Genomic DNA, 23,591 nt, shown 5'->3' on the forward strand with positions numbered 1-23,591 from the left:
GACAACTGTGAGAAAAAACAGAAGAAAGGAAGCTAATATTAGCTGCTACACACAGTGCCAAACACTTTAACATAGCTGGAATTTCCTGACCTATGCTCAGTAGAACACTAGTTCTGAGGGATGTTCATAAACGTTGTGTTGGGGTAAGATGGGGAAGGAAGTTACATGGTCAAATCAGACTGCAAAATGCTGTTCTAAACAAAGTTAACCAGCTTTCTTTATTGCAGGACTTTTCAGAGCCTTTAATATGCTATGAAACATTGTGACAGCTCAAAAGGGAAAAACTGAATTCAGTGTTTCCCAACTTATTTGACCACAGAATTCTTTTTAAAGAAACAACTATCAACATTACTGGTTGGTAAAATTTGTCACAGACAATGTCACTTCATCTGCATTTTATAGGGAGGAGACTGTGGCTTAGAAGTTATGTGACTTGTCCAACATTTTAATTTTACATAATTAGTTCGTGGCTGAGCCAAAATTCCAAATTCATGTTTATGCCAAAGGGAAGAACTTAAACATGGTCAGAACAGGCAAATAGTATTATAATGGAAAATTCACAGTATAGGAATGTACTTAAAAATGACTTAGCCACTTCTCTCCACATATTCCAAGCTCACTGCCCCTCAACTCAGACTCCACCCCCTCTTTGGTCTCCTTGGATGAAAGAGGTCTCCTTTTCTGAATTTTCCAATATTCCTCATTTGGATCTGGACACACAGTGCTTTACTGTTAGCTTTTTATATGTACACGTCTCATCTCTCCAAATAGATTAGAGCTTGCTGTGGTGTTACTTTGAATTCCCCTCAGTGTGTCTTGCATACAGTAGGGGCTCAGTACAACCTTCTCGGTTTATTAATTACCAGCCTGCTCAGCTTAGCTATTGATGGTTTGTGGTGTCTTTTTACAGTATCTGAATGCTACAGAAACATTGGCTCATGGTTCAGAGACACCACGTGTTCACCTAAGCTGCCAAGCCGGTCTCAAATAGCATGATGCTGAACACTGACGTACCTGTAAAATGCAACTCATGATATCAGACGCGATTTTTGCGTGGGGAGTGTCTTCGTCTTTCCCAGACGGTCTCAGGTTGTGTTCCAGGCAGGAGTCCCAGAGCCCCACAAGGGCCTTTGCGTGCTTTTCAATCGACTCTGTTTCTCTGATGGCTGTTGTGATTCGTGTGATACAGATTTCAACCACTGCTTGGTCATTGTTATTGGTTTGGTAATCCTGTTTGAAAGAAAACCTTCATGTTAAATAATACTCTGGAAAGTAATCCTTTGAAGAACCTACAAAATATGAACTCAGTCACTTAGCAAATGGGTATGCCACACTGCGGCTAAAGGATGAGGTTGTAAAGCCTAATGCAATACCTTCTTCTTTGGAGATGAGTACTTTGTGGACTAGGCAGATTTGCAAATGTGCTAAAATGGAGGTTTGTACTATCACACATACACAGACAGGGAGCAGAGAGAGTCCAAAGGAGCTTAATTATTCACTTGCACGTGGGTTCAAATTTCAGGCTATTTCAGTTTATAAGTTCATTAGAGGTCAGGGTTGACTTTTTGCTCTGACATTTCAGCAACTTTTGTGAAATGTTTCAAATTACTCTCCAATTTCCCCTCAGGAGTGTTCTCTCTCTTTCTGCACATAACAGAACTTATCATTTCATCTTTTCCTTTTCAATTCAAATAACTACCAAGTCCATTGTAGCTCTCCCCAACCAGATTTCCCTCCATTCCCCTATTTTAATTCTTCCTCAAATACCTAATGATCTTTATGGAGAGGTAATATGACCCTTCAAAAAATCGAAATGGGAAAAACAGGTCCATCACTTTAACTTGGAAAATTGGCCTGTGAACTCTGCGTGGTGGATTGGCAAAACTGAACACAAAACAGAGCAGGGAAGAGCTTAGACCCTTACACCATCATGTGCCATTAGAGCCAGGAAGTGGTGGGGCTTTCCTGTCCAACTGCAAGCTCTAGCTTGATCTTTTTTCTACTCTTACAACTAATGTTGCAGTAAATATCTTATGCGTGAAGCCCTCTCCACGCTGTAGATTATGTATAGTCCAGATTCACCAGAAGTGGAAATTTCTGAGACAAAACTCAGGAACATTTTATGGCTCATGATACATACTGCCAAACTATTTTCCAGAAAGGTCTTACTGATTTATACTCCCATCAGTTGGGTTAAAGCAAGCTCTGCCCATTGTACCTTTGCAAGAAGAGAGTATTTTTAACTTTTGCTAATTTGATGGGTGAAAAACAGTATCTCCTTGCTGTTTTCCTTGGAATTTCTTGATCAGAAGTAAGGTTGAATATTTTCACATGTTTATTTGTCATTTGTATTTCCTCCTTTGGGAATTGCCCACTGTATCTTATGTCTATTTTTCCTTAGATGACTTCATTTTTTTTTTTTTTTGGTCCTTCTTTGGTTTAATAATATCTTTTTCTATTAAGAATATTATGTCAACCTTTGGCATATTGGTTGTGAATATGTTCCCATGTTTCATTATTTTTCGTTGTTTTGCTGCTCTTATTGACATGCTAAGGTTTTAGATAGCCAAATCTATCAGTCTTTGGGGACTTTATTGTTTTTCCTTTTTTTAATTGGAAATTAAAGTTGGTTAAATTAGTTAGTTTTTTGAAAAGATAATACATGGACATGGTACAAAAATACAAAAGACACAAAGAAAAGATTTACACTGAAAAGTTAGTCTCCCTTTCACCTCAGTTCCCTTCCCTGGGGAAACCATGTTCACCAATTTCTCACGTATTTGACAGATGTACTCTATGCTCATACAAATCTCCATCTACATGCACTCTTTCCTTCCTTCCTTCCTTCCTTCCTCCCTCTCTCCCTTCCTTCTTCCCTCCATTCCTTTCTTTGTGATTCCTTTAATAGCTTTTTATTAACTTCATGTTTTCTTTATTCAAAGGTTTAATAAAAATTTACCTGGAGACTTCCCTGGTGGTCCAGTGGCCAGGACTCCACACTCCCAATGCAGGGGGCCCAGGTTTGATCCCTGGTCAGGGAACTAGATCTCACATGCCACAACTAAGAGTTCACATGCTGCCAACTAAAAGATCCCGCATGCGGTAACGAAAATCCTGCATGCCACAACTAAGATCCGGCACAGCCAAATAAATAAATAAATATATTAAAAAAAAATTTACCTGTATTTTTTCTACATTAAAAAAAAACCTCAACAACATTTAATGTTTAGTATTTTAGAAATTAATCTTTTAACCATTCACTTAGCTCTTGAGTCTATCTGGCATTTATGGAAGTAAGTAAAGATGTACATTTTCTACGAATTAGCTCATCTAATTTTCCCATCATTATTTACTGAATAATTCATTTCCTAGTTATTGTTTTATGTGTATATCAGGTTCTAATTCAGGGCTGCCTTTTCTGCTTACTTATTCAATTTTGTTTTTTGTTTTTGTCCCTCGTAAGTACTTACTGTCATAGGCTTGCTCCATTAAAGGCACAGCAGTGCTACCTACACACACACCTTGCCACACAGTCCCCACTGGTGGGTTCCAGTCCGTGGTCTCCCGGAGCTGAGGCCTGGCCATGCCACCAGAGGCCTCAGGATCAGCCAGTCTTGCCTGGTTCTCTGTTCATGCCAGCAGCTCCCCACCCCTACCTGGGGTGCCCCCGCCAGGTAGTTGGAGGGCCGGTGGGAGGAATGCAGGCCGACTTCTGGCCTCTCCCCGCCGGAGGGGAGCCCTGGGGGGCTGGAGCCGGCTCTCCCGGCTCCTCCGTGGCTGCCTTGCTCCTGGGCTGCACTGTAGGCTCCTGCCTGAGCCGGGAAAGCGAGGGCAGGCCACCCCACCGGGTCCTTCCCTGTCCCGACAGAAGGTGCTGAGCGTCCAGCCCGGTGCAGAAGGCACCATTCTGCCTCCCTTCTGGGAACAAGCGCCCTTCTGCCCCCGCTGCCAGGAAGCCACTTTAGGGAAAGATGGTCTACCTTCTGGGCCTTAGACTTCGTTTCCTGCCTCTGGTTGTGCCCCGCGTAAATGCAGCACCTGCCACTCCTCAGGCCTTGCTGAAGAGTCCCGGGTGCCGTGTGCAGCTGGCCGGGTGGCCCTGAGGCGAGGGGAGTTCACCTGCAGCCACCTGCAAGCTAGCAGCCGGCGGTGCAAGACGCGCCTCAGCTGGCCTTAGAGTTCGGGCTCGGGAACCACCTGTGAACCCTGCTCTGCGTCCGCCTCCTGTAATGGCCGTTCGACTCTCCCAGGCATAATGTGAATCAATGAAGTTGCACTCGGAGGGCCCCCAAAAGCAAATTTCACAACACTGTGTGGCCATTTCCAGGACTAGAAAGAATTCAGCGGTGCTCGTGGGGCCGTTGTGGCCGAGGCCCAAGAGGCAGAGGTCACGTGTGCTGTACGTCACCTCACACACTTACCTGATGACCACAGGTGCGGGGAGGCCTTCCACATTCCGGTTGAACTGAAGGAAAATGAGGACACAGGTCGAGGCCAGGACGGCTGCCCACGTGCCTGTCTCTCTGCTCCCCACATGCCTCATCCCAGCCCTCCAGGGACCAGAAAGGTCATTGTAGGCCCCTCACTACTTGCCAAGCATAGCAGCCTCAGGAGGTCAGTAATCGTCATTCTTGTGTTTTTCCGATGAGACAGGCCTGGTGGTGAGTGGGGAGCTGAGCCAGAGAGCAGGGCTTCCTTCTAGAATCCCATTTATTTTGGCATCTGGCAGGTCAGGTCCCTCTCCGGGAGGATTCTGAGTTTGGCAGAGGCCGGAGCTCTGACGGGCAGCCCCTCGCTCAGGCCATGCAGCGGCTCAGCTGCATGGCAAAGTCCTGCGCATGCTCCTGTGGAGTCCGGCGTGCATCCGCCTGGGCCCTCTTCTCCCGCGCCGCCCCTGCTGCGGCTTGGTCAGCCTCCGCTGCCGCCGCTTGCAGGCCTGCAGCTGGCGCTGGGCCTTGTCCAGGGCGTCAGGTGCGGCCTCAGCCCACCGCTTCCAGAGCCGGCCACTGCCCACCCGGTCGCTGGGCTCGTTCTGGATGGAGGCTCCGGTGGGTGGCGGGAGGCGCAGCATGCAAGCCGAGGGTGAGGCGGGCCTCGGCTCCAGAGGCGACGGCTGCCGGTTCCCGCTTGGGTGACGGCTGAGTGCTGCAGCCCGCTCCATCTGCCTGGGCACCCAGGGGCCCCAAGAGGTCTGAGAAGGCGCTGCTGAGGCCAGCCTCCAGCCTTTCAGTGGGGGAGGCGGGCAAAGCGGCAGGAGCTGAGGCCTCTTCCGCCGGAAGGCAGGTGACGTCAGGAGGTGGAGGCGGAGAAGTTGGCATTGTGGGCCCTTGGCCCTCAGAGCAGTGATTCCTGCGTCGCCGGAGCTGGCTGACTTCAGGAGGTCCAGGTGGGTAACTGTGCCCCTGGGTCCTGGTAGTTGGGCGCAACTTGGAGAAGGACTCAGATATTGTGGGAACTGCTCCCTCCTTCAGCCTGTGATACCCACTGATTCCCACCAGTTCAAAGCAGCTCTCCTCAAAGTGTTTGAAGCAGAAGTAGATGTACTCGGATGCCGGGTCCCACAGGCCCTGGCCACTGGGGTCCAGCCGCTGGCAGTTGGCAAGCCACAAGCCTCGCCTCTGGTTGTCTTTCTTGGGAAGCCTGTGGAAGGAGATGCCACGGTTGCGCGTCTCGCACGTGTCCCGCGTGCATCTCCCAGCACGGAGCAGTGACGGGACGTGGTCTCACCGTTGCTGCGCCGAAGTCCGGCGAGGTGTGATACCGAGCCGTTTAGCTCGTCTTCTTTTTTAAAAAAGTTTATTTATTTTATTTACTTTATTTTTGGCTGCGTTGGGTCTTCATTGCTGCGGGCAGGCGTTCTCTGGTTGCCGCGAGCGGGGGCTACTCTTTGTTGCGGTGCGCGGGCTTCTCATTGCGGTGGCTTCTCTTGTTGCGAAGCGTGGTCTCTAGGTGCGTGGGCTTCAGTAGTTGTGGCACGTGGGCTCAGTAGTTGTGGTGCACAGGCTTAGTTGTTCCCCAGCATGTGGGATCTTCCCGGACCAGGGCTCGAACCCGTGTCCCCTGCATTGGCAGGCAGATTCTTAACCATTGTGCCACCAGGGAAGCCCTCAAGTCTTCTTAATTGTAATATTTTTTCTGATCATTCTCTTGGGTTTACTAGAAAGATTTCTGTATTGTATCTGTACCTTTTATATACCTCATGGCTTATTGTGTCAGCTAGAATTTCCTAAGCTATTTCACATAAAAAGGATAAAAGAAAGAATGCGGTTTAGTTTCTGGTTTTAGTTCCTGATTTTTTGATATATACAATTTTATGGCCAAAAGCAAGAAAATACTGTAAGTGTTTTAAATCATATAGATGCACCACTTTCTATTTTGAAAGTTTAAATATTTGTTTTAATTTCTTTCATGTCCTCTCAGCATCTATAGAGGTAACCAAGCATTTTTTCCGTACCTGGCTTATGGATGTGAAGTGTTACGTTATCATATAGTATGAAATTTCTGGATATTAATCCATCACCATATTCCTAGAATGAACACCACTTGGTTTGGTGGACTGTTTATTATATTTTCTTTTACCTTTCTCCTTTGTTGGTGAGTGTATTTTTTATTTTAATGCAGCAGAATTATTACTTGTGACAGAACCTATACAGCAAATAGGTACTTACAGAGCCAAGTCATAGAGAAAAAATGGAATATTATAGGGCAAATAAGTGATGCTGACTTTTCCAAAAATCTCTGCAGCAACAGAAAAACCAAAACCATCCTTAGGGGAGAAAAATAACAGAGAACACCCTTAGGCTAAAATCACTATCTTTGGCCATAACTGTTCTTGTAAAAAGCAGTTATTTTAATGGCATCATCTTCAAATATAAAGCAGCATCATATTGGTTACTTTATGTAATAAAGGGAATATACATAAAATCAGATGAAACAGAACCAATACCATAGACAGAAGGAAGCCTGTATTCCAACTGTAAATGCTAAGATGGTTAATATGATTGCTCCATAACATTTTCTCTAAGCTCTCTGGACTCCAAGAAGAGGAGGAAATTGTGTACCACAGTGCTTCCGGAACATATAATCATACCTGGTACATAGTTGATGCTCAGTAAAGGTTCACTGGTTTTTTTTTTTTTAAATTAATTAATTAATTTATTTTTGGCTGTTTTGGGTCTTCGTTTCTGTGCGAGGGCCTTCTCTAGTTGTGGCGAGCGGGGGCCACTCTTAATCGCGGTGCGCGGGCATCTCACTGTCGCGGCCTTTCTTGTTGCGGAGCACAGGCTCCAGACGCGCAGGCTCAGTAGTTGTGGCGCATGGGCCCAGCTGTTCCGCGGCATGTGGGATCCTCCCAGACCAGGGCTCGAACCCATGTCCCCTGCATTGGCAGGCAGACTCTCAACCACTGCACCACCAGGGAAGCCCCTGGTTCATTGGTTTTATTCATTCATTTATTTATTTATTTAATTTATAAAAAATTGAAGTATAGTTGATATATATATCACAATATACAATATTATGTTAGTTTAAGGTGTGTTAGTTTCAGGTGTACAGCATAGTGGTTCAGTATTTCTGCAGATTATGTTCCATTATAGGTTATTATAAGATAATGGGTATAATGCTATATAGTAAATCCTTGTTGCTTATCTGTTTTATATATAGTGATTTATATCTGTTAATCCCATACCCCTGATTTGTCCCTCCCTTCTTTCCTCTCCCCTTTGATATCCACAAGTTTGTTTTCTATGTCTGTGAGTCTGTTTCTGTCTTGTATACATTCATTTGTATTATTTTTTTAGATTCCACATATAAGTGATATCATATAGTATTTGTATTTCTCTGACTTATTTCACTAAGCATAATATTCTCATTGGTTTTAATTGAATAGGAAAGAAGATTTTGTTGGCACTAATTTTCAAAATTTATGTGAAAAAATATATTTATGAATCTTAATTTAAAATTTAATTTAAAAAATAGGAAATAAGAAAAAAGTCTCCCTTTTCCCCTACTCATTACCCTCCCACAAAGAACCAAGTTATTACTTTCTTGTGTATCCTTCCAAAGATTTTATATACATATTCAAGCAAATGTACATATGTACGTAGAGAAATATATGATACACATACATACATACACATATATACTCTCCCACTCCTTATTTTACAAACAAATGGTAGCATAATGGACATACACATCTGCATCTTGCTTTCTCACTTCATACTGAATCTTGGAGATCTTTTCAAACTAACATATGAAGAGTTTCACCATTCACGTTTATGGTAGGATAGTATTCCAATGTAAGGAGGTACCATAGTGTATTTAATTTGCCTCCTATTGATGAACATTTAGGCAGTTTCCAATCTTTGGAATTATGAAAAATGTTGCATTGTCTAACCTCATATGCAAGTTACTTCACACTTACAGGAGCATGTGCATAGAACAAATTCCTATAAGTGGAAGTAGATTGGTGTCTCTCCATTACTCTTCTGTTTTATATTTTTTCTTGGTTATTATTATCACTACTGTGACTACTACTACTGCTACACAGACGAGCTATAGAATCAGCTTGTCTAGTTCAGAAAGAAAATTTCTGATGGTGTTTTTATTAAAATATTTCGATTAATTTAGGGATAACTGACATATTTATGATACTGAGTTTCCTACATAGCATGCCTCTCTACTTTTCAAGTCCACTTTTGTGTCCCTCAGAAAGATTTTAAAGATTTCTTAATCTAGAGTATGCACATTTATTCATGCAGATTATTTATATATCTAGATACTTTATCTTTCTGTTGACATTCTAAATTGGTTCTTCTTGGTGACTATTTCCACTAACTGGTTATTGTTATATAAAATCTACCAATTTCTGAACACTAATTTAATACCCTACCAGTTCACTGAATTCTTTTAATGTTAGAGTGTTTTCAGTTGATCGTCTTGAATTTCCAGATATGTTCTCATGTTATTTGCAAAAGATGGTAATTTTACCTCCTCCTTTTTACACTTTTTGCTAATTTTATCTTCTTATTAATTGTTTTGGCTAGAATCTCTAGAAAAATGTAAAATAATTACATTATACTAGAAAGTCTTGTACAGTTCCTAACTTTAATGAAAATACTCCTAGAATTTCTCTAGTAAGCATTATGCTGTTTTTTTATAATGTTAAGATATATTTTATAATGTTAAGAAAGTACCAATCTATTCCTATTCTATTGAATTTATCTTTTAATCAAGAATGGATAATGAATTTCATTAAATGCCTTTTTAGAATTTATAGATATATTATTTTTGCCCTTAGATCTATTAATATGATAAATTATAGACACAAATTTCCTAATGTCAGTTATTTTTGCATTCCTGGAATATATCCCATTGCATCCTGGGAAATTAATTTTTTAATGTGCTACTGGGTTTGGTTTATTAATATTTTATTTAATAATTTTGCATCAATATTTGAGGGTTTTGTCTTTATCTTTGTCAGGTTTCATACCAACTTTGTGACAATTTCATAAAAAGATTTTGGAAGATCTTTCTTATAGCCTTACTTAAATTTTTTTTACTTTCATGTATTATGGCCCAAGAGAAGTGAATTAAAATTTTCTACAACTAATGTATCTTATCTTTTTTTCCTGATATCTCCTAAAGTTTTCATTTTATGAATATTGTTGCTATATAATTTGATGCATAGATATTCTTAATCTTTATAACTTGTGAACCAAATCCTTTGTCATAAAAATTGTCTTTCTTTGTCTCATTTAATGTTTTTGGCATACGTTTTTCCTTGTCTGATATAAAGATCATGAGTTCTTTCTTTTGGTTTGCATTTTCCTAGCATCATTTGCTTATTTTATCCTTATTTTTAACATTTCTTTTACATACTTTTACATTGATTTACATCAAATGAATGGCTGTTAATATAACTTTGTATAAAACAATTTAGTAGTCATTATTCAGTGCTTCTTAATAGCTGAAGATATGCCTAGTATATAGGTTATACAAAAATAAGAAGGTAGTACTTGATCATCATATAATTCCAAATCATTCTGTCATAAACAGCACTTTTTAAAAATTAATTTTTATTGGAGTATAGTTGATTCACAATGTTGTGTTAGTTTCTGCTGTACAGCAAAGTGAATCAGTTATACATATACATATATCCACTCTTTTTTAAACATAGTGGGGTTACATGCAGAGTTCACAGATCTTCATTTGAGAACAGAGGGCCCTGCTTTAGCAGATATGCAGACAAACTGCTTCTCAGAACTTTCAGCAAAGAGGATTAATTTTGACTCAGTGTTGACTTTCTGTCTCAAAGTGTCATTTCATGTGCTTTATTTGGTAATTTAGCATGGTACAAAAAAATAATAATAAACTCATAATAGGTTTGAATATGTGGTATATGGTTTTGCTGTAAACATCAAAAGGATTTGCTTTAATTTGAATTAATTTTAATATGTACTTTAATCAAGTAAATTATTGTTTTTCATCTTTTTATTTTTACATTTTCTAAATCATTTTATTTAATATATGTCTCTTGTTTGCTAGCTTTTGCCTTGTGATCCTATCTAATAGTCTTTTTCTTATAACAGACAAGTTTGACCATTTAGATGAAATGATATAATAGATATATTTGATCTTAATATGTCATATTATTTTGTACTATGATTTTGTTTTTTCTTAACTTTTGGAGTTCAGTTATTTTGCTAGGAAGTGACACATCTTGGATTAGATACAAACAAAGCCAGAAGGCACAAATAAGCTGTATGAACAGGTAGCCTAGACTCCTTTGTCATCTACTACTATAGAAATGACACCTCCAGGACACAGTCATATGGGAGGTTCCCTTATGATCTGCTGACAGAGTAGGAAAACATCTGAACTTGGACTACTGATGGTTAGCTCAGTATGTGGACGGAAGTCAAAATTTGACTGTTGTTACAGTGTAGACCTACTTAGAAGTAGACCTTGAATGACAACAATAAGAGAAAATTCTCCCAATGGACAGAGCTTCAGGCTGCGCACTTGGTCATTAACTTTGTATGGAAAAAGGAATGTACAGGTAAGAGCTAAGAATCATGAGTGGTGGCAGATGGCTTGGCTGAATGGCCAAGGGCCTGGAAGAAGGAAGATTGAGAGATCAGAGATAAGGAACTCTGAGTAAGAAACATGTGGTTCGATACATGGAATTTGGCACAAAGTGTAGATATCTTTTTTATCCCATTTTAATGCCCATGAGAGCATTAACCACAGAAGAGGCACTAAAAAAACAAGTGGATAGAATGGCTTAGATGACATCAGCTTTATCATAGCCACTACAGTGTGATCCAATGGGTGCATGAATGGAGTAACCTTGGGATATAAGCTAGGCATCACCCAACAGCATAAGCTCCTATTCACCAAGGTTGATTTTGTTATTATTGTCATTGCCTAAGTGTGCAATCTGCTGGCAACAGAGGTCAATGCTGAGCCCCCAAAATGGCACTATCCCTCAAGGAAACCAATCAATCATTTGATGGCAATTTTTTTACTTTAGGTCTTTCCACTCTGGAAAAGACATCAATACCTATTGAATAGATGTAATCAGAGTTTGAGTTTGCCTTTCCTGCCCCCAGGTCTTAAGCCTCAACTACTGTTTAAGGGGTAATAGAGTATGTGATCTGCTGACACAGGATCCCACAAAACATTGTATCTGACCAAAGAACCACTTTACAGCAAGGAGGTTCAGCAGTCGGCACATGATCATGGGATTCTATCACTTGTTCTTATCACATACCACCTGAAACTGCTGGACTAATAGATCAGTAGAATAGGCTTTTGAAGGAGCAACTCAGCCAAATACTCTATATGAATGGGCCACCATTCTCCAATAAGCAATATATATACATACATACATGCTAAAATAATGACCATTGCATGGTGTTGAATTCACTATGGGTAGAATACACGAGCCTGGGAACCCAGTCACTCCAGGTTCCCGAGTCAAGAGACCAGCAGAAAACAAAAAGAGCTGCCATCCTGGCAAGGGTAACTGGCCACAGCATTAGGAGGAGGTTGGGCTGCTGTTACACAGTGGGGCATCTGTAGGCACTCCCTTGCCCAATTTTGATGTAAATGGACAATGGAGTAATCGCAGCCTAAGAAGGGCATGGAGACCAGGGTCTCAGATCCCTCAGGAAAAAGCATCTGAGTCACCCAACTAAGAAGCAACTTAAATCAGCAGAGGTGCTAGCTGAAGGTGAGGAGAATCTAGAATAGGTGGTAGAGGAGGAAGACTGTATCAGCTTTCTTGTTGCTGCTGTAATGAATTATCACATATTTAGAGGCTCAAGAATTTGTGTTGACAAATTAATTTTCTTACAGTTCTGGAGGTAAAAAGTTGAAAATGAGTCTCATTGGGCTAAAGCACGGATAGTTCATCTGGAGGCTCTGAGGGGAGAATCCAATTCATTTTCTTTTCTAGCTTCTACAAGTTATGTGCATTCCTTGACTCATGGCCTCCATGAGCCTCCATCTTCAAAGTACATCACTCCAGCCTTGCTTCCATCATTCCATCTTCTTCTTCTGCCTCTGACTTTCTTGCCTACCTACTGCAAGGATCCTTGTGATTATACCAAGCCCACCCAGATAATAGAGAACAATCTCCCCATGTCAAGATCCTGAACTATATTACATCTGAAAAATCCCTTTTGCCATGTAAGATAAAATCCATAGTTTCTAGAGTTTAAGATGTGGACATCTTTGGGGAACCATTATTCAGCCTACCACTGAGACGATGAGTACCAGTTGCAGCACTGATACCAGCTGGAGTGGTAGAGATCAATCAGCATCTCCGAGAAGCTGTTTCCGTAGGGGAAGAAATTATTACATAAAGCAAATAGATTCACATGGTGCCAGGGATAGACTGTGGTGGAGACTGTGCTACACTGCCCAAATCCCCTGCCAGGAAAAAGACACTCATTTTCTCAGCTGGTTCATAGCCAAGTCTGCCTGCCAAAACTGTCCTTGGTCAAAGGAAATGGCCTCACCCAAGATTTTGTTTCTCTCTTGGAGCAGTCATTTTAAATTGGGTCCCTGGAACCCAGTTACCACAGAGCTTATATAGATGACATTGAGAAATGTAGTAAACCATGCCTAAACAATCATTTAACAACAAATAGCAAAGAGATTTTCATTTGAATGAAACAAGCCTCAGTAAAAGTTGAAGGTGCAAATCAATGAAAGCACATGGCATATATATGTGTCTTGGTTCATGAACACAAAGGTTCAATAACTTCCATGCTAAGAGAGTACTGAATTATTAGGAAATTTTGAAAAACGTGCCTTGGAATGAGGCTGGAGTGTACAGGATAGTGTCAGTGAGGTTGTTGACCCAAAGGCATATATTCGAAGATTTCTAACTAGCAAAGTTGAGCAGCTGTCTATAAGGATAAATCACTTCACACTGGTCGTAAATTCAGCTGATATGTTAATATATTAGGTATAGGTGCATCAGTTAGGAACCTTCTTATTACTGTGAACCTCTTGAAGCTAATAATTTCTTATTCCATACCACTTCACTAAAAATAAAGAGATTTTTCAACTGGAAATTTTATATATTCAAATTCCTATGTATGACATGAAGAAAAATTTATTCTCTAAAAAGGAGATTTCCTCCAGTAAAGGGAAAAACCTGAATTAGTAGTTAACTGCTTCCTTCAGCAGATATTCAAAAAGACAAAGCAAAACAAACAAACAAAAACAAAAAAAAACCAACCTTTTTAATTCTTTTAATGATGTAATTTAAAGTTTAAAGCTTTTTGGTGAAGAATCAGCTTTGAAGTTAGGGTTTTCCTTATTCACATTCCAGGAAACACCCTGTTCTTATGAAATATATATGTGTTCATATGTATGTGTTTATGCTTGAGCACAACATTGGGTTAGTACCCATGCATATTAAAATGAATATCTTCCAAGGACCAGATCTATTTAATAGCAAACCCATCAAGTTGAGTTTAGAGATTCATTCTCACAGTGACCTGGTCATTGTCAATTTTAAAGTAATTTATCCTAAAGTGGTGGGCATGTCAAAATGGAGGAGTAGGACAATGAAAGAGCCACGCATTGTGCTGCTCCGGGTCTAGTTATCAGGATGGATCACTCTCACTCAGCCATAGACACTACACCTCCACATCAACATCCATTAACCTTTCAGTCACCCTCTTCTATGCTGTAAGCAGTCTTCAAGGAATGGCCCACTGGCAAAAGGGAGTGTGGAACCTCTGAAATAAAATGGTTAGTGGTGGGAAGAGTGGATTTGGCATGAAAGTAGAAGCTTGAGAGAGAAGAAGGGAGACATCTTATGGCAAAGGATGGACCATTTCTCTTCCCCTTTAGAGACAGTATAACATAGTGGTTACGAGCATGGGCTCTTGGGTCAGACTGCCCAAGCTCAAAGCTATGTTCTGGTCTCATCAGCTCCGCAATCTTGGGCAATCACTTCTCTCTCTATAACTCAGTTGCCTTTAAAATTGGAATATTATTAATATTTACCTCCTATAGTCATAGTTATGAGGATTAAATGAGCTAACATACAGGGAAAGGATTTACAACAGAGTGTGGCACATAGTAAGTACAGATAAAGGTTAGCTATTACTGTTTATTATTTCTCTTAAGGATACCAGAACCCTAAAAGCCAGCCTTGGGTTTATAGCTTACAGAGAATTACAGATATTGCCTTCTATGGTTACAATTTTTATACGTTTATTCCACAACCACTAAATAACATACAGCACAAAAAAGACCACATAGTTACTCCTCGGTTATAGTCACATTCTACATTGGCATCCATACTGATAATCCTTTATATTTGTATCACTCTTTCCACTTTAAAAACCACACCTATATGCATACCTCATTTATTTTACCATTCCAAGAATCTCCAAAGTCAAGACACTAACACTAACAACCACAACAAAACCAAAAGCTGTCCCAGAGATGATAATATCACTGGGGTTCCCAGCAGAAGCAAGTATAAAACTACTTTGAGGGATAAAACACTCAACCCTCAAGCAATTCAGTATTCACACAAGTAAAATCCTTATTTAAACACAACTAAAAAATTCATATTTATAAAACACTCAAGGAAATAAGAGACTGAGTCTCTAATAAGCAGATTAGATACTCAAAAATTTCAAGTAATAGAATTATTGATCTCAAATTATGCAATTATATGTTCAAACTGATTCAATGTATAAAGGAAAATTATTTTTATGAACAAAGACCAAGTCACTTTAAAAAGGACCTGAAAGATGTCAAAAAGAACCGAATGAAACTTAGAATGGAAACCAAATGAAACTTGGATGGCAACCAAATTCCAACCCCCAAAGACTCAATGGATTGGAATATAGAGCTGAGGAAACGAAAAAACAAAGTATCACATAGAGATGGAAAATATAAAAGATGAAGAGACATAGAGTTACAAAACATTTTTTTCCTGCGATGAGAACCTTTAAGATCTACTCTCTCAGTAGCTTTCAAATATGCAATGCAGTGTTATTAACTATAATCACAAGGGGAAAAATTTGTAACTTTGATGGTGATGGATGTTAACTAGACCTATTGTGGTGACCATTTTGCAATACATACAAATATCAAATCATTATGTTGTATACCTGAAACTAACATAATGTTATATGTCAATTATACCACAATTAAAAAGAAAGACATGGATAAAATAGGATAGAATATAAAGGATATGAAGGCAATGCTTTTTGTCTGCTTTGTTTACCATTATATTCCCAATATCTAAAAACATTGCTGGAAGATAGTAGGTACTCAAAACATATTTGTGGAATGCATAAATAAGTAAATAAATAGGATTTCCAGAAGGAGAGATTAGATGGAAAAGGCAATATTTGATATAATATTTAAGAACTTTCCAAGTTTGATAAAAGGCATAAAACTCAAAATCACAAAACACAATGAGGATTAAGTAGAAATACACAAATAAAACCACATCTAGACACATAATAGTGAAAACCTATAACACCAAAGACACAGAGAAAATATTAAAATAGAAAAAAGTAGATTATACATAAAGGAATGACAAACTGATGGCAGATTTCACAACAGCAATAGTATAGGTTACTGAGGAATAAAAAGACTACAAATCTAGAAATCTATATCCAGGTAATTATTCAAAATTAAGGGCAAAATAAAGACAAAAAGTCTGAAAAACAGAAAAACAAACATTGAGAGGGTTTATTACTAACAGGCCTTCACTGAAGGGGCTTTAAAATGCATACTTCAGAAAGTAGGAATTTGGATTCAAAAGGAAAAAAAAAAAAGAGGAAGAGAATAAAAAAAAAAAAAGGATGGTGAGAAAAGAAACAGTATCTTAGGTACTCAAAGTAAGCATTGGCTGAATTTCAAAAAACAAATCAGTAATTTTAAAGAATAGTTTTGAGGGCATTAAACAAGGTAGAATTAAAGTGCTGCTTAAGAATACGTAAGATGAGTATTAAAGTATTCCAACTTCCTTGTGGTAATAGGAGGAGAATAGAGCCACTGCCTAACTTTAGACAAATTCATTATAATTTATCAAATGTAAGAAGGTGTCAATGATAAGACCTACCATTATGAAGAAGGAGAAAAACGTGCCATTTAATTGTGAGTTACATCATGCCTCAAAGAAAATCTTATGCACGACATGAATTCATTTCTTTGAAATTTCTTTCATCTATTCTAAGGGAATTGCCTGTTTCTTCTGCTTTCAGTTGCACTACTTACTATATTTTAATAGGCAATCTTTTACAAATACCTCAATAATAAAAAGGTGTTTTTATTTTGTTTTGTTTTAGGTTCCATAAAGTTCTCGGTTACTGTTTTGCAAGAAAAGATGGAATTTCTATCTTGCCCCCAGTGATGAATATTTCATTCACTAATACAAAATTTATACCCTGGTCCTCTCTTTCCATGCCTTTCTGCATTGCTAATAAGTTTTTGTTTCAGTGCCACATTATATTTAGAAGTTTTGAAACATTTTAAATGTATATTTAACTCAATATTGGTAATAATAGTGCACATAAGTCAGTTGGAATGTTAACAATATGCAAAGCTATGATAAGTTCATGCATACGTGGGCAGTGACAACTATATTATGCCTATTGCCTGGCCCATAGCAACTGTCAGATTGCAATAAATTATAAAATGTATACTTGTTTCAGAGATATAGATATGTGAAAAGTATCTTAGAATTGATGAAATATAGTGACTATGTTTGCTAAAATTTTAAAGGTAACTACTAAGAGACTAGAAATAGAAATTTAAAATTTTTAAACACTTCTCTTAGCAATTAGCAGTCCAAGCAAAAACAATTTTATTGAGGCTATAGAAAATTTGAACAGTATAATTAACAAGAATTCTTTAATTGACAAGCTTAATGTCTTATGCTCAATGATTAGAAAATATGCATTCTTCTTGGGCACATATGAAACCTGTAAAGAGGCAGGCAGTATAGTGTGGTGCTAAGAACAGTTTCTGAAGCCAGACTCTCTGAACTTGATTCTTGGCTCTACAATTTACTAGCTATATAATCTTGGACAAGTGAAATTATTAAACTCTCTGTGTCTCAGTTTCCTCATCTATAAAATGGGGATAATATTAGTATATTTATCTCAAAAGTTTAGAAAGGAATAAGCATATTAACTTGTAATAAGCTCTTAGAACAGTTCCTGGAACAAAGCAACTGCTACATAAGCATTAGCTATTACTATGTACACAAATTAGCCATAAGCTATGCTACAAAGCAAGTCAACCATTTCCAAACAATTGGTATCATGCAGTTAACATTCTCTGACTACAATGCAGTTAAATTTTAACTCAACAAGATTACAAATATTCTTTGGGACGTTAAAGAACAACCTTCTAACTTACTTATGATTCAAAGAGGAAATCACAATCAATAAAGTATTTAGAATTCATAATGAAAATACTGTGTCTCAAAAACTTGTAGGATGAAGCTAAGTGGTACTTAGCAAGAAATCTATCATCTTAAGTGCTTATATTAAAAAATAAGAAAGTAAAAAAAGCAATAAACTAATCATACAACTGAGGAGATAAGTTTAAAAAAAAAAAAAAAGCAGAATACAACCAGAGAAAGAACAAAGAGGAAAATCATAAACCTTAAAAAAGAAATTAATAAGAAAGAAAGATCCTATATAGATGCTAAAAGCTTTAAAAAAAGACAAAACTCTAAAAATATTGATAAAAGAAAATATCAGTGAAAAAGAGCATTTAAATACAGATGCAGCAGAACACACACACACACACACAAAATAATGCAAACATTTTTATGCCAATCAATTTGAAAACTCAGATAAGATGTACAATTTCCTAGAAATTATATTTTACCAAAAGTGACTAAAGCAAAAATCCTTCCATTTTCTTCAAAGAAATTGAATCAGTACCTCAAAAATCTACCCCAGAAAACCAACCAAACAAACTCATGGTGCCCCGAGGGTGTTCTGTGAGATCAAGGAATAGATCATCACCACCTTATAAAACTGTTGTGTATAATAGAAATGTGGAGATATTTCCCAACTCATTTTATGAGACTAGTATTTTTATACTTTGATACCAACGCCAGGTAAAATTAGTAGAAGAAAGGATAATTATAGGCCAAGCTCACAGTTCCAAAACTCCTTTAAAAATATGAAACCAAATCAGGAAATGTATTCAAATAAATGTAAAATTTTATTTTATCCCAGGAGTGCAACAATGGCTTTATAGTTTAAAAATCTATTACTGCAGTTCACCACATTAACAGATTAAAAGGGAAAATCAGATTATCTAGAAAGAGCAGAAAAAGCAGTTGATAAACTTTAACAGTTCTTAGAAAAATACGAATAAAAGGGAACCTCCTTAAGCTGACAAAAGGTATTAACCAAAAGCCTGGAGCAAACATTATACTTACATTGCAAAGTCAGAAAGCTTCCTTTAAAGAAGGAAAAAAGTATATAGGCTATTCCTATTCTATTCAACATTTTTCTCTAGAGCTAGTCAGGACAAGGAGACAGAGAAATCAAATAAAAGGCATAAGAATTGAGAAGAAAGAAACAAAACCATCATTATTTTAAGATAATGATTGTATATATAAAGAATTCCAAAGAATGTGCTTCTCTTTTCTTAAAAAAATCCTTTCTTGGACTCCCTAATTCTTTCTAATTACCACTCCATTTCCCTGTTCCTCTTGGTAGGAAAATGCCCAGAGTTGTCACGGCTCATTTTCTCCAAATCTCCTCCCATTCTGTCTTGAACTCCAATCCAGTTTTCACTCCTCTCTACCCAATGATACTGTTTTTGTCAAGTCACAATGACCTTCATGTGCTGGAATAATGGTCAGTTCTCGGTCCTCATCTCACTTGACCTATGAGCAGCATTTGACATCGCTCTGTCCTTGATAGTGTCCACTTGACTCTCAGGACATCATGCTCTTCTGACTTTCTTCCTCTTTCACTGGACCTTTCTCTCAGTCTACTTTACTCGTCCTCCTTCATCATCTTCTTGATCTTTGTGCACTGGACTCAGCCTTTGGACTTTCTTCTTCTCTGTCTACACTCACTCCCTTGGTGATCCCATCAAGTCTCAAGGCTGCTGAGTTCCAAAATTAAAATGTCCAGCCCAGACTTCTCTCCTCAACTCCAGACTCATATATCCAACTATCTACACTATCCCCCAAATCTGTTCCTCCCAGTCTTCTCCATTTTACTTAACAACAATTTTATCATTCTAGTTTTTGAGGCCAAAAATCTTCGAGTCCTTTCTCTCTCTCTTTTTACATGCCGTACCCATATCAACGAATCTTGTTTGTACCACTTTCAAAATATATCCAGGATCTGAACACTTCTTATCACTTCTATTGCTCCAAGAGTCTCTGTTGTTTCTTATATCTGGATTATTGCAGAAGCATGTTAATTGGCCGCCCTGTTTCCACTTTTGCCTTTTTGCAGACTCTTTTCAAAACAGGAAAAGGAAAGTCAGATCATGTTACTTCTCTGGTCAGAACTCTCCAACTCTCTGCCCAAGGACCTATGTGATCCAGCCTGCCCTTTCCTTCTGACCCGATCTCCTATGATCTTTCCACTTTGCTCCCTCTGCTGCAAGCATACTGACCTCCTTGCTGTTCCTCAAAACCTCTAGGCTGCCCTCAACTTAAGGACCTTTGTACTTGATGGTTCCTCTACCTGAAATGATTTCCTGCAGATATCCACAGGTAATGCTCCCTCATCTCCTTCAAGTTTTGCTTTAATGTCAGCTTCTTAGTATGGCCTGCCTTGTCTGCTCTACTTAAAATTTCAAACCTCCAATTTTATGTCCCCATTCTGTTTTATTTTTCTACATAGCACTTATCCTCTTCTAATATACTACATATTTTCCTTATTTATTTTATTTTCTGCCTCACCCAATTAAATGGATGAAGGCAGAGTTTCTTGGGGTTTTTTTTTTTTTGGTCTATTTTGCTTACTCCTATGTCCTCAGCATAGAAGTGTCTGGAACGTAGTAGGTATCTAATAAATATTTGTTGAATAAATGGAAAAAATTTATAAGCAATAAGAGAGTTGAGGGAGTTTACTGGACATAATATTACTATACAAGTGTCATTTATGCTATTATCACCTCAAAAATAGTTGGAAAATATAATTTTTTAAAAGGGTACCATTTATAACTTCAGCTAAAAACATAAAATATTTATAAATTTTAAAAAATGTACAACACTCAAGAGCCTTAAGAAAAAAAACTAAAACCTTATTTAAAGATATTGAAGAAGATCTAAATAAATGGACAGATGAACATTATCTACAGATAAGAAAACAGTACCATAAAGATGTTAATTTTCTTCAAATTAATCTATAGATATAATGAAATTCCAATCAAGATACTGACAGAATTATTCATGAAAATTGAGAAGCTTAATACAAAATTATTAAAGAACAGAAATGAATCAAAACAATTTTAAAGAAAGAGTTTGGGGGATACTCATCCTATCGGATATCAAGATGTTACAGTAAAAGGCAAGCTATATTTGGAGTAAGAGACCTGCAACATGCACAAAGTGACAAAGGATTTGTAGAAAAATATACAAAAAAACTCCTTTAACAAGAACAGATTCTTTTTAAACCTCAAGAGAAAAATGGAAAGAAAAAAAAAAAAAACTCAAACCATAAAGAGGTGCTTTACTGAAAAGAAAACTCAAATGGCAAATAGCAAATAAACATATGAAGAAATGGTCAGACTCCCTAATAATGAGAGGAGTGAGAGTTTAAATAACAATCAGACACTGCTTCACTTAAACTGACACTTTAAAAATCTGATAAAAGCAAGCATTGATCAGGAAATAAAGCCACTGGGACTCTCATACTGTACATGTCTGATGAGAGTGTAAATTGGTAAAACCACATTGGAGAGCAATTTGGTGGTTTATCAGAAAATTGAAAGTACACAAAACCCCAAAATTAGTTGTTTCACTACTGATTGTGTACACTAGATATGAAGCACATTTGCCAAAATTGTTAATTATAAGAATGTTCGCTGCAGCACTGTTAAAATAGTGAATGTCCATCAAAAAAAAGACTGGATAAATAAATTGTGGCATAGTCATTTGATGGAATACACTATTGCACTGAAAACAAAAGAATTGGAACTACATGTACCGACATAGATAAACCTCAAAAACATAATATTGAGATGTATGACACTATTTATATAAAGTTTAAAAACATGAACTACAGTGCTATAAATCATTTTTGAGCCATGCATATGTAGCAAAGAAATAAAAACACGTATGGGTAAATACCACAACAGGATATTGGTTTCCTTAAGAGAGGAAAGGGAGGAGTTAGAGAGACACATGCAGGTGATAACAATTTTATTTAATTTCTTAAATTTGGTGATTTTTGTGTACCTAACATTTTTTTATTGTTAAAAAAATTAAAGAGAACTGGAAGACGGGTAGATTGATTAGGCATGGGTGAGCATCGTGGGAAAGGTGGTGCTGAGAGTATGAGAAGAGGCTGAATGGATAGGGAGAGAGTTTCACCTGGGTAGTCTGGAAAGAGGGAGCCTAGGTAGTCCAGATAATACTTGGAATGAAAAGACAAAACTTAAAGGTGTATTTGGGAACTTAGAATTTTGAGTGAGAAATCACTTTCTCAAATCAAGCCTGAGGATAAAATATTTTCCAGCTCTGTTTTAGAGTAACTGATGGAAGAAGAGGGCATGGACTGCAGAGCAGAGTCTAGTAACATTCGATTGTTTTATCAGTGACTTTGGGGGAAGGATTAAAGGCTTGCTTACTGAATTTTCAGATTCTGCAAAGCTGGGAATGATAACTAATATATTGGACAGAATCATGGTTTTTTAAAAGGTATAAACATTCTGGAATGAGGGCCTAAAGATAAGAATATTATTTCAGTGGTTAAAATGTGACATTCTATACTTAAACATTTTTTTCAAGTTATCTAATTACAAATCTTGATTTAACCTGAGGGTCTTGGCACATCAAAGGATAAATGTGGCCAACTATGTGATGTTACTATTGAAAAGAAGTTTTAGAAACAGAGTATCTGACTAGAATCAGCAACTGTTCCAAGCAATTGGTTCAAGTATCAGGCAATGATAAATTACAATAATAAATTTAAAAGATTCCAGGGGCGGGTAACCAAAATTCTGAGAACATAGGCTACAAAGAGGCATCCTCCAAAAATCTGGAAAAAAGATTGCCCTTTGAGGATTAAACAAACAAAAAAAACCCACTTGTATGAGTGGGATTAGCTAACTACAGGGCTAACGCAAGACACTACCTATACATGGGTGACTTTACAGGTAAGTTAAATACAATCTCAGAGAGGTAGGGCTAAAATGTGATTATAATAGAAGAGGAAGACGCCTAATCAGTAATAATATTCCTTGTCTAGAGAAAGACTGAGTAAATAGAGTTGGGGAGAATAGCATGGAACACACAATAATTCTGACGGACGTGAGTTATACTTTTCTTTATAAATCACTAAGTCACCATTATGTTTCATACTTCTGATAGCATGATTTAAATAGCATTTCTCATGTACTGACAAAATTGAGTTTCCACACCGGAGACTGGTGTAAACTATCCCTGCTACAGGCCCTTCTTTGTCACGGAAAAACATAAGGATATTCAGCTGGGAAGAGAAGCCGGAGGTGAGACCTGATACCTATCTGCACATGTTTAAAGTTCTTCTTGTAGGAACAGAGGTTAGATTCTCTTGATTGTTGAGGGCAGATAATAGAACAAAGAATAGTAGAAAGAAAATACATAGACTGCGATTTTATTAGGCCAAAAGGAGGAACACACTAACAATTTGAACTTCCAACAGTGAGACAGCTATCTCTTTGATGGTTAGGACTCTTTGTTCATAAGCAGCAGAAAAAGTTGGGATAACTGTAGCAAAATAAACAAACAAATAAAATAATTAAAAGATATGAGGTGGCTTGCAGATTTGAAGGGAAATTTGTAGTATCTAGCCTTAGAAAGGCAATGACTGAGGCAGCTATAGTCATAGAGGGACAGAAAGCAAGGA

General features: G+C 37.9%; 1 protein-coding gene and 1 pseudogene across 5 annotated transcripts in view; both read right to left on the reverse strand.

Annotated features, from left to right (window-relative positions):
• VEPH1 (ventricular zone expressed PH domain containing 1) overlaps positions 1-23,591 on the reverse strand; it is a 122,949-nt gene that overhangs the window by 87,035 nt on the left and 12,323 nt on the right. For all 5 annotated transcript variants that reach the window (XM_057545991.1, XM_057545993.1, XM_057545989.1 and 2 more), the window contains exon 3: positions 1,015-1,230. In XM_057545991.1, coding sequence (XP_057401974.1) covers positions 1,015-1,230 — 216 coding nt within the window. The remainder of the gene's footprint in view (positions 1-1,014; positions 1,231-23,591) is intronic.
• Positions 4,797-6,201, reverse strand: LOC103019510 (THAP domain-containing protein 7-like; annotated as a pseudogene).

Source organism: Balaenoptera acutorostrata, chromosome 4, assembly GCF_949987535.1.
Source record: "Balaenoptera acutorostrata chromosome 4, mBalAcu1.1, whole genome shotgun sequence".
Lineage (NCBI taxonomy): Eukaryota > Metazoa > Chordata > Mammalia > Artiodactyla > Balaenopteridae > Balaenoptera > Balaenoptera acutorostrata.